The sequence below is a fragment of the Lathyrus oleraceus genome, chromosome 3 (genome assembly GCF_024323335.1).
Source record: "Lathyrus oleraceus cultivar Zhongwan6 chromosome 3, CAAS_Psat_ZW6_1.0, whole genome shotgun sequence".
NCBI lineage: Eukaryota > Viridiplantae > Streptophyta > Magnoliopsida > Fabales > Fabaceae > Lathyrus > Lathyrus oleraceus.
The window spans coordinates 208,579,070-208,591,172 of record NC_066581.1 but is presented as its reverse complement, the minus strand read 5'-3'; the positions used below and the strand labels follow the sequence as shown (position 1 = coordinate 208,591,172).

The window sequence follows — 12,103 nt, the reverse complement described above, 5'->3', positions numbered from 1 at the left end:
AGGGTTGGCAACACGCCTTCCAACCATTTTGAAGGGCAATAACCGGTACAGTCACTCATAGTTTTAAGAGAAACAGAGCCACTTTAATTCAAAACCCGGCTATTCGGTATTTCCGCCAAATATTGGCGTGCACCATTTTTGGCCGAGCAAATTCTAACAAGGTGAACGAAAAAGAACTCTTTTATTTGTTCGCCACATATTTGCCACAAAAGGTGAATATCGTCCCGTTTATGCTATCTCACATGCAGGCCATTGTCAATGCGAAGCGAGGCCCGATTATTTTTGGAGGTTTAATAACCTCCATAGCCAGAGTCCTAGGACTCGAAGAAAAATTCTTCAGGCTAACCCCTCTCCCGCATCATGCCATTGACATTGACATGGCAAGGAGCATGAAACTAGTAAAACGAAGGAGTGACGGTAAATTTAATTTAATAATTGCTAATAATGTGTTACAAGAATTTATCCTCCCAAATCCAAATTACACAGATGTGCGTAACCCGGATAATTATTGTTATACTAATAATCTGGTGCCTAACCAAGTCCCTGCGCACATTCCTGAGAATGTAGCTGCTGGCGGGGACACCGACGAGGATCACATTCCGGAGCAAAGTGCTCCTGCTATTGACCCACACACCACACACACTTCATTTGAAAATGTTGCAGGTACATCTTCCAGTCAACGACCAAGAAGAAATGTGGCACCAGCCACTCTTGATGAGATCTATGCTGAACTGTTGCGACGTAGAGAATTAGACGCTCAGCGAGACCTACAGATCCAAACCATGGGAGCTCAACAAACTTAAATGATGCAAATCCTTCTCCAAATGCATCATGATCAACACGACTACACTTTCAGGACCGAACTGAACATGTCTGGCTTGATCGATGAAATGGCAACACTGACAATGCGTGTGGAAGATCTCCAGAACTATACGCCACCTCACTAGCCAGGAAACGGTGGACGTCCACGTATACGTGGCAGAAGGCGTCAGTAGCATAATAACCAGGTTCTATCTTTCTTTCCAATCTTATGTCGTTGCATTGGGGACAATGCAAGATTTAAGTATGGGGGAGGAAGCTTTACCGCTTTTTTATTTATTTACCGCTTTCTAGTGAGATTTAAATTATTGTTATTTCTTTTTGTTATTTTATAATTTCTTGGTTATTTTAATTTTTATTAAAGTGTCAGTCGAGTTAAATATCAATGTGTTGTCAAGTCTTTATGTGTGGTTTTTGTTATTTACTGATTCTCCTATTTACTTAAGCCATACAAAATTTCTGCAAAAATCTAGACTTAGAGATACATTGCATCTTTTGAAAATTCTGAACTATAAATCAAACTGAGGTTGAATTGTAGAGATTTGGAAAAGCTTTATAAGATCGGTATCGCTTTAACACCTTAAATCTCCCGAGTATAAGATCGATTTGAGTACTTGTCATGCCATAGCCTTAAATTCTATCCTTTAATATTTCCTTAAGTAGTTTATCTAGCAGTCAGCACCATCCTAAGCACACACTACGCAAGAAGTCGATGCAAATAAGTGTATGATTTCAAGCTTAAAAGAAGAAAAGATTACAAAATGTATGAAAAACGTTGTTCCCTCTAAGTTAGGTGATCCTCACCCGGTCATTTAGCCCAGCGGTATAACCATATTTGAGCCAAAGTGCGAAAAAGAAAGAAATAAATAATGATGAGATCATAGTCACTAACAGACTATCTTACTATGAATATGAAAGGATAACGGGCTTAATGTGATTGTGCCAGAATGAAAAGGGATAAAAAGAAGGTTTACTAAGGTAGGCTTAGGCATGACAACATGATTCAGATTGGTTTGTATAGGAGGGAGACTTATGGTTGCAACATTGCGACTATGTGTTCTAACGATACCCTTAATGTGGAAGTGAGTACCTGTTAATACAATTTTGAACCAAAGTAAAGTTTATAGACTGGAATGAGTATCCGAATGCAACTGTGTTTTCTACGAGTCTTGATGATGTATGCTGCAAATATTTTACAAAACTTTTTTATGTACGCGGCATTTGCTTGAGGACAAGCAAAGGTTTAAGTATGGGGGAGTTTGATAACGCGAAAACGTATCGTATTTTTGGCTCCATATGCATTGCTTTTTACTCGATTAACACTCATTATTACATAGTATTTTATGTTTATTGCAAGTATTTATCGATTAAAAGGTTTATCGCAAGAAAAATGGAAAATAGCAAAAAGGAAAGAAAAAGAAAAGAAAAGAGAAGAAAAGGAGGTTTCCAAAGGGATAATGGGTCACCAAAGCAAATGGGTTTGTGGCGCCCATTATCCAAAGAGTGTGGCGCCCGCCACATAGGCCCAAGAGGGAGGTGGCGCCCGCCACCAACCCTTGAGAAGTGGTGGGCAGTTGCTATAAGAGTGGCGCTCGCCACTCAGCATGAAGCTAGGGTTGTGGCAAATGCCACAACCTAGTCTTCCTATTTTTCCTCCATTTTTTTAGCCACGATTTCCACTACTTTTGCTACAAATGAGGAATATGGAAAGGATATAAAAAAGACCTCTCAGACTCGCACGAGCTCACTCTCTTCTTCCAGTTTTTAGTTTACGCTTATTTATTTTCAGCATTATTTTGCTTTTAGTTTTCTAGGCAGTTTCTTACCGTTGTAAAAGTGATAGTTTCTCCATATCGGGGACTATTACGGTTTATTATTTTTTACGCATTTGGGATTCAATTGTAAGATATTCATTGTCAAAGCCTGCCGGAATTATTTAATCGAAGATTCAAGATTCAGTTCCAGTTCTTAAATTGCAATCCAGGTTTATTATTGATTATTGTTTTATTTATTTATGCCTTATTGTATGTTTAATTCCCCAATTGCCATGTCTGTTATCGGATCTATGTCCGGCTAAAACCTTAGGTATCAGTATGTAAAGACCGTCGAAACGACGAGATTCAATAAATAATTGGTGTTTGTTTTTATAAAACTTATTTTTCCAGTGTTAGTTTCTTAATTTAATCAAACTGTTTTTTCGTACGAGAGTACAAAACAAACTAAGGTTACGGTCAACAAGAACGAGAGTTTGAGATTTTAACCAGATAGTTGAAACTAGGCATTAATCCTAAACACAGCAAGAGTGCTTTAGGATTAATTAGACTTTACCTATATTCAAAAAATACTTTTAAATTCAAAATGAGACCGCGAGAGCCAAGCATTCTGGTTTAGGAGTATGTTCAGAGTCAATAAAAACAAGAGTGTGAGACTAAGTCTTTTCTATAAATAATTTATACTGAAGAATATTTTAACCAATAAGATTACACCAACTATCTATCGAATCCCCGAAGTTTGATGTATTACATATCGATATCCCATATATCTTATATCTATATCTTATTTCTATTTACGTTATAATTATTTCTCTTCATCCCTCCAATCATAGAATAATCATCAGCCTTAGATTTACATAGCAACATTAGACCATGATATGTTCGATTATTAGTTCTTGTGGGTTCGATAATCTTTAAAACTACGTGATAGGACTGTGCACTTGCAGTCACGATTCACATAGACTTACTAAGTCGCGATCAACACCCCGTCCAAGATATTCGTATTATCTTTGCTGATGAATTCAGAAGCTCGCCGAGAGGCTTTGCAGAAGGTCCTAGAGCAAGCCTATGTGGATCATGATGTAAAAATTAGTCAGTTTGATGGTATTGTTGCCAACATTACTACGTGTAACAACCTGAGCTTCAGCGATGAAGAATTGCCCGAGCAGGGGAGGAACCATAATTTGGCTCTGCATATTTCCATGAATTGTCAAGAAGATGCTCTGTCCAATGTGCTGGTTGACAACTGACTCTTCTTTGAATGTTATGCAGAAGTCTACTATGTCCATATTCCTTCATTTTATTTTGTTGTGAACATTGTTGATGTAACTGGTGTGACCCAAAGTGGTCGAGTGTTTGCTTCTGCAACTCCTAAAAGAATTGAAGATGCTTTAGTGGGGAAGCAAACTCAAGCGGAAACTCCTATTGTGCAGTATGGCCAGTCCAACAGTATAAATCAGAAGTCTGATCAGGATGAAGTGCTGAAATTGATTAAGAGAAGTGAATTCAATATGGTGGATCAGTTATTGCACACCCCGTCCAAGATATTTGTATTATCTTTGCTGATGAATTCAGAAGCTCGCCGAGAAGCTTTGCAGAAGGTCCTGGAGCAATCCTATGTGGATCATGATGTAAATTTTAGTCAGTTTGATGGTATTGTTGCCAATATTACTATGTGTAACAACTTGAGCTTTAGCGATGAAGAATTGCCCAAGCAGGGGAGGAACCATAATTTGGCTCTGCATATTTCCATGAACTGTCAAGAAGATACTATGTCCAATGTGCTGGTTGACACTGGCTCTTCTTTGAATGTTATGCAGAAGTCTATTATGTTCAAACTCTCCTATCAAGGTGCTCCAATGAGATTTAATGGGGTTGTTGTGAAAGCCTTGGATGGCTCGAGGAAGACAGTGATTAGGGAAGTTGATCTCCCAATAAAGACAGGTTTGTGCTTATTTCAGATCACTTTTCAAGTGATGGATATCCATCCCGTCTATAGTTGTCTCTTGGATCATCCATGGATTCATGAAGTTGGGGCAGTGACATCAACTCTCCATCTGAAGTTAAAGTTCGTGAAGAATGGAAAGTTAGTGATTGTGGGTGGCGAGCAAGCCATGTTGGTGAGTTATCTCTCTTCATTTTCATACATTGATGCTAACAAAGCCGTGGGAACTCCGTTCCAAGCTCTTTTTGTTGATGATAATGTTGTTAAGAAGAAGGGGTCATCAATGACTTCTTTGAAAGACGCATAACAAGTGGTGGAGAATGGTCAATCTGCTAGATGGGGACAGGATGTTGAACTTGCTGAGAACAAAAACAGGGCTGGTTTAGACTTCTCGCCTGGTTCAACCCAAAGAGATTTGAAGCGAATTCAATAAGTTTTTTACAATGTTGGCTTCATTCACTCCAAAGATCAGTCTGCTGCTGCAATCCTGGAAGATGATCAAGAACAAGAAGCACCAAACTTTATGACGCACAGATTGATGTGTCAGAATTGGACTGCTGTTGATGTTTCCTCTATTATTCACTTGTCAAAGTAATATATTTTTGTTATTTTCAAAAATCATTTCACTATGCTCAAGGTAAAAGTGAATCTATGTGGGCTTTGTTTCAGATTTTATCAAATACAATGTTACTTCGTTTAATCTTTCACCATGAGCAATCATCTTATTGATAATTTCTAATATTCTTGCAAAGTAATCATTGACATGTTCATTATCTTTCATGGCAATAATCTTGAATCCTCTGCGCAGAGTTTGCAACTGAGATCTTTTAATCCTTGTTGAGTCTTAATACTTTATTCACATTGATTCCCAATGTCTCTCGTCGTATCTGAACAAGAATTTTTTCAAGAATTGTGCGATCTAGTGCTTGAAACAAATAGTTCTTAACCTTGAGATCGTTAATATTTCTTTTCACTACAAGCTTGTGTTTCTCAGATGTAACATCGAAAGAAGCATATCCAAATATTCTTTCTATCGGAGAAGATTCTCCATCAATATTGCTCCATGGTCATAGAAGCTATCAAACATAGAAACGGTAGGTTATGCAAACTTGGGGGATTTCTCCATGGATGAGTCTTGAGGAGAGAAACAATAGAAAAGATGAAGATAACTGTCATAATTAACTTTTTCGCCCAAAATCTAGAGTTGTGTTGTTTATTTTCTATTACAAAGATGAGTTATTAAAATCAAATACAAAAATTTTAAAGTTCTATCATTCAAATATAGTTGATCTTGTTGAGCATCAAACCATGTTTACCTCCTTTGTTAAAGGTTTAAACCCTTCTAAAATGTCAGGATATGTGTTTTGTGGAGATGATTTGGACATGTCGCAGACAAGGCAAAGGGTTTATGTTTCAATTGTTCTATCAGTTAATTATTCTATTTCATTGTTTCTTCTTCTCTCTACATCCAGTTCTGTGTTGGTTTGGTTGTCTCGGTTGGTTTAGTTATTCTTTCTATATGTTTGGTTTTTGTTTTACTGTTTGAGTATGTTTGATTTGGTGTATTCTTTTTAATGGTTCCTCACTTTGGATGTTCTCCTCTCTTAATTGGTTGGTGTAATTGTTCTTGTCTCTATTGGTTTTTCAGTAGCTACTACTTCTCTTTTGGTTGATTATGATATTAGTTTTGTTTGTTTGATGAAGAAGTTGAGGAAAGAAGAAGAAACAAAATGTAGGGGATGAAAATAATAATTACTTAATAGTTTGGTATGAGAAAAAATGAAAATAAAAGATAAGAGAAAATAAATATTAAATTTATAAATTGATATAAACATCCTTAAGCAAAAATAAAATATAAAAAATTAATTTGGACAAGCAGAAGTATTTATGAAAAACAAATTGTTACTGAGTGAACTTCTTACCGGTTCATCGGAGAGAATATCAACACTTGTGTCCGTAAATATTTTGATGTATGGATGAATAGGTGAAAAACATGTGTAAATCTTGAATTAAATTTTTTTATTCATGGGATTGAGGATCGAAGATTATATTGTGGAACAGAGAGCCTTTAACTCAATTAAAGAGGTCAAACATAAAAATATACTATAAAATTCACACACTTAAAATATTAAGTGAATATAAATTTAATTGATATACTTAAAATATTAAATGAATATGAATTTATTTATCATGGATTTAAAATTAATAAACTTCAATCGCTTTGATTCGTGAAATTAAAGTTCATTCGATGTATCTAACAAATAACACAACTACATATAAATTAATGAATGAATTTGTTCTAATCCATCCAATCAAGAGCAATTAAGAGAGAGAAAGTTTCTTTTAAAATAATTCAAAAAAGACTTTTAACAAAACTTCTAAAATAAAATATTTTTTTGTAAAAAGTTAATTAAAATATTTTAATTAATTTTATATATGAACTATGAAGGAACATTCATCCATTGAAAAATATTAATGGGCTGATTGAATGAATTTCATACTTATTGGATGAAATGAAATTTAAAAAAAATAATAATAATAAATTGTTAAAAAAAATAATAATAATAAATTGTTAAAAAAAATAATACTTATTTTTCCACCCCTAATTTAAAATTTAAAAAGTAAACAACCAAAGTGGTTCTAATAAAATAGAACATCAATATCAAGTGCCACCTAAATAAATTGGACAGCAATGGGTGCCCGGTGATTTCAGGCCCTTTAATGGATAATCTGTTCCTTTCATTAAGGTCTAACAAATTTTATCTAAAGAATATCAAATCGAATGAGGAAGCTGAAGCAAATCAATTGGTGTTGCAGTTAACTACAATGAGAATTTCAAAATAATGATATAATAAATATAAATAAATAGACGCTTTCATTTCAAACACAAAAAAAAGTATACAAAAGTTCAATGCATCCAAAGCAACTGTTTCCATCAATGACATCTAGGTTGTTTAATATGGATGGAACTGTATTCTTTCAAGGGCTAGAAAGGTTCTTCAAATCCTCCTCCTTGGATGGAACTGTATTCTTTCAAGGGCTAGAAAGGTTCTTCAAATCCTCCTCCTTTGCATACCAATTTGGTATTATCTTTGAAACATGAGGATAAAGATCCTTGTACGAGTTCCGAATGGTTCCTTCTGCAACTCCTGTGGCAAGTGATATATCTGTACCAAAACAAATAGGTCATGTATACATATATGCAATAGCTTTTATCATTTGGCTAGCATAAAAGAGAGCTGAGTGCATAACTCAATATAGAGGTGGAGCCTCTAAATGGCATGTGGGAGCCATAGCTCCTCCAATTAATTTCTTAGTTTATAAATATATATACAGAATGTAGCATAAGTATATGTAACTGTCCGAGACCTTTGAGAGGTTTCTTGTCATCTGAAAGTTGAGTAATGATGTATATAACTGCAGCAGCAATTGATATGGGACTTCTCCTGTCAGATTAGATGTTATTAGAATCAAATGACAAGAATCCATAAAAATTAAGGTACTGTGAAATAAACTTAGTTTTATATAATTAAGTCTACATAGTGAGTCTAGGGTGAACCATGAACAATATATGATTTATTTGGTTTCGATAGTTTTCTCCACCCAAATTAATCCTATTAGAGGCCGGACACTAAATGTGACACCTCTCTAAGCAAGGATTCGAACCATGGTTCTCAGGTTTAAACAGACATCGCCAAGATAATCATAAAAGTAGTGATTCTAAGTCATACGATGACTGATTGGATAGCTGAGTTGAAATATAGCAAAATTACAAAGCTGTCATTTTCACCCAAAACTCAAGCTCCTCTGTAGATGAGTACTAAAGCCATTGATGGCGTTAGTGCCATTCAAGAACACCACCCGACCTTTTTCCAAAGTTGTGTGTAGTATTATTTTTCATTTTGATAGCATCTTATGATGCTTATTATAATTTTATGTTTTATAATCTTACAACGTTTGCCCCGTCTTAGATAGGAACTTGATCTTGACAACGTTGTGTTAGGGTTAAACCTAACCCTAATCTGCATAAGCTAGCCCTAATCTAAAGCTAATACAGTCGGATGTAGGTTCATTTCTCACAGAAACCTTGCCCAAAGTTCTCACCATTGCCAATCTTATGCAGTGAACATATATTCAATTATTTAAAGTCTGAAGAAATAAATCAAACTAAAATTTACCTTATATCAAATTCTTCAGATTTCGTAACAGATTCCTGAGCAGCTTTAACAGCCTGATTATTCATACCAAGATTGGAACAAAATCGTCTCTAAAGATTGAGATGAAAAATATGTTAGTAATACAACGATAAGACTTATGGGAGTGGGTTACAGTGCTACACAATGATTGAAGTAGAAAATTATATTGTACGAGTACACAACACTAAAGAAAACTCACCATGAAGTCCCCAGCATGTATTGTTCCCATTTCTACACTTTGACCACCATTTTCCAAACCCAGTTGCTTCACAATGTATTCTTTTGCTCGGCCAATTTCCTTCTTAGTGGCTCCATTGGCAATTGAGCAAATTTCTGTTTGAAATTCATCGGGATCAGGGGCTCATGTCTCATGTATCCAGAGAAGCAATGATATATTAAAAAATATCTTAGGATGTACCTTTTACAGTGCGCGGTATTTCTTCCTGTCGACAAGCAATGTAGAGGCAAGCAGCCAACAATGCATCCTGATTTCTTCCCCTACTGGATTTCTGATCTTCAACCCGCTTGTATATTTCATTAGCCCGATCCTTCAAATTGATAATAAAAGGAACATAAGAGAAGCAAACACTAGCTCTACATGTAAATTGGAAGTTGAAGATTGAAATACTACAACAATCGTTCCAAAGTGCAACTAGTACGATACCAACAATCTAACGACAGTTTCATCAGCCTTGACACATGAGAGGATATCACGAGAAACATTCTCTGGCCCTTTCTCTTTGCTAGATAACAATCAGAGCTGTCACTCCTCATTACTCGCTTAATAAAAATTGCTAGAGATGGTTTGCCAACTTATGACAAAAAATCAAACCATTCAGAATTTTTCAATGTTTTGTTCCCAAAACTTCTACTCACCAATATCAAAGAATTTTACAAAAAAAAAATTGAAAAAGGTCCGAGTCCGATGATACAAATTGCAAACCACATTAGAAGAAGGATTGAAATCTCTCTGCTTTGAATAATACACACTACAAACTCTAGTAAAACAGCATGATAGTTCAATACAATCTAATATAATTTAACAAATGATAAAAACAATCTAAAACTCTCGTAATTGGAAGTTGAAGATTGAAAAACTACAACAATTGTTTCAAGGTGCAACTAGTATGATACAAACAATCTAAAAACAGTTTCATCAGCCTTGACACATGAGAGGATTTCACAAGAAACATTCTCTGGCCCTTTCTCTTTGTTAGATAACGTTCAGCCGTCACTCCTCATCACTTGCTTAATTAAAATTTGCTAGAGATGCTTTGCCAACTTATATCAAAGTGAACTTCAGCAACAAAAAAAATTAAAAATTCAAACCATTCAGAAATTTCCAATGATTTGTTCCCAAAACTTCTACACACCATTCTGAAAGAATTTTACAAAAAAGTTGAAAAAGGTCGAGTCCAATAATACAGATTGTAAACGACATTAGAAGAAGCATTGAAATCTCCCTCATGTTTTGAATAATACACACTACAAACTCTCGTAGCATGATACAATCTAATCTAATTTAACAAATGATAAACACCGGATGCATCATCAATCAATCACATTTACGGTACGGTACATACACATAAACACATATGGTGATCAAACTTCCATTCTAATGATAGTAAATGAATGTGAAGGGGACAATAAAATCCAAAACAAAAGATGATTGATACCTTGACGGTTCCAACCAGTCCCAACCTGAAATTTAATCGGATTTGTCAGCATATTTCATAATTGCATAGTTCATAAATTAATAGGATTGAAACTAATTTCATGTTATAATCAATAAAAATACCAAACTATGAGATATCAATTCACGATTCAATCATATATTTTTGTATGAAACCCTAACTAACCTCTCAGACATGGTGCCAATTGTTTTGAAAGCAAGGATCAAGCCACGATCGGGATTGGAGCCGCGATTCTGCCAACGGCCAAGAGAGGAGGAAAGGAAATCACCAGAGGCGCCGTTAGGCTTGGCAATGACGGTGGAGAGACCGCCGTCGGTGAGGAGAGGGTTGTTAGGACCTCCGACACGTACGGGATCGTTGTCGCCAGACTCGTTGGCGAATGTTCGCCACTCAGAGGTCTCATCAATGGAGTGAGATTCCAACACGAGGCCACACTCCGAACAGACGGCGTCCCCCGCCGAGTGATCGAAAACCACCTCCGTCTGCCGCTTGCAATCGCTGCAAAATGCATCAGACATGATTGCTCCGTTCTCGGTAGGGTTTTCAGAGGAGATTGAATTTTATTTGTTTTCAGTTCTAGTTAGATCGATTAAAAAGTGAGATTTTCCGTTGTTAATGTTTCTATCGTTTTTTTATTGGAGGCGTTATGTTTCTTCTTCTCAGGTTAAATCGGGAGAAAGAATAATGGAGGATTTGGATTGTGTCTTGGTATTTATAGGAGGAGTGGCCAAAAATCGAATTAAAAAAAAATAAAGTGGGTTCAGTTTGTGAGACTTGTTGGTTTGGAAAAGTCATGCGGTTTTTGTGATTAAACTCCCTTCAGTCGAAAAATGAGTTTCGTTTTATTAATAAATATCATTTTTGCTTTTTTGATGTAAAATAATTGTTATTTTTCGTATATTATTTCTAATATACATAAAAAGTTAATTTAATAAAAGAGTTTAATTGAAATATACCGACAGTGTAAAGAGATTTTACACCATCAGTTAATCATAGCTGTCGGATATTAAAAAAAGTTTGACTTTTATTTCAAAAATCTATAAAATAATATAAACGGATGATGGTGATAAATCGACGGTGTAAAACTTTTTACACTGACAGTGTATAATAATTAATCTCTTAATAAAAATATAACATTTTGTGATAATATTATAGATTTAATTGAAATATACTCAACAGTGGATTTTACACCGTCAGTTAATCTTATGTGTTGGATATTAAAATAAATTTGATTTTTATTTTAAAAACCTATAAAATAATGCAAACAGGTGATAGTGATGAATCAGTGTAAATCTTTTTACCTCACAGTGTATAGTAATTAACCCCTAATATTATTATATCTTTTAATTTATATGCAAAAATCTTAAACAATAATTATTTTAAAAGAAATGAATGAAAAATTAGTTTGATTCAATGAACATATAATAATTTAAAGTATGATTTTGTGTGTTTTTTTAAATAAGTTTTTTTGAAAAAATTTAAAAGTAATTTTAATTAACTATTGATTATGGAAAAAATAATAAAAAAGAAAATTAAATATAATTTACATTTAATTTTACCTCTTTAAAAAATGTATTTTTAAAATAAGAGTTTAATGATAATGCTCAGACAGTGTAAAAAAATTTTACACTATCATTCAATAAAAGTATATTATTTTGACATGTCATACAAATATTT

The 12,103-nt window shown here is 34.6% G+C and overlaps 1 protein-coding gene across 1 annotated transcript; it reads right to left on the bottom strand.

Moving 5' to 3' along the window:
* Positions 1–7,394: 7,394 nt before the first annotated feature.
* LOC127126352 (transcription initiation factor IIB-2) lies at positions 7,395–11,177 on the bottom strand. The gene is made up of 7 exons (XM_051055266.1): positions 10,592–11,177; positions 10,409–10,433; positions 9,151–9,280; positions 8,932–9,065; positions 8,715–8,803; positions 7,906–7,982; positions 7,395–7,703 (listed from the first exon to the last, which is right to left on the bottom strand). The coding sequence occupies exons 1-7, from the start codon at positions 10,942–10,944 to the stop codon at positions 7,570–7,572; spliced, it is 942 nt and encodes a 313-aa protein (XP_050911223.1). The 5' UTR covers positions 10,945–11,177; the 3' UTR covers positions 7,395–7,569.
* Positions 11,178–12,103: the final 926 nt, after the last annotated feature.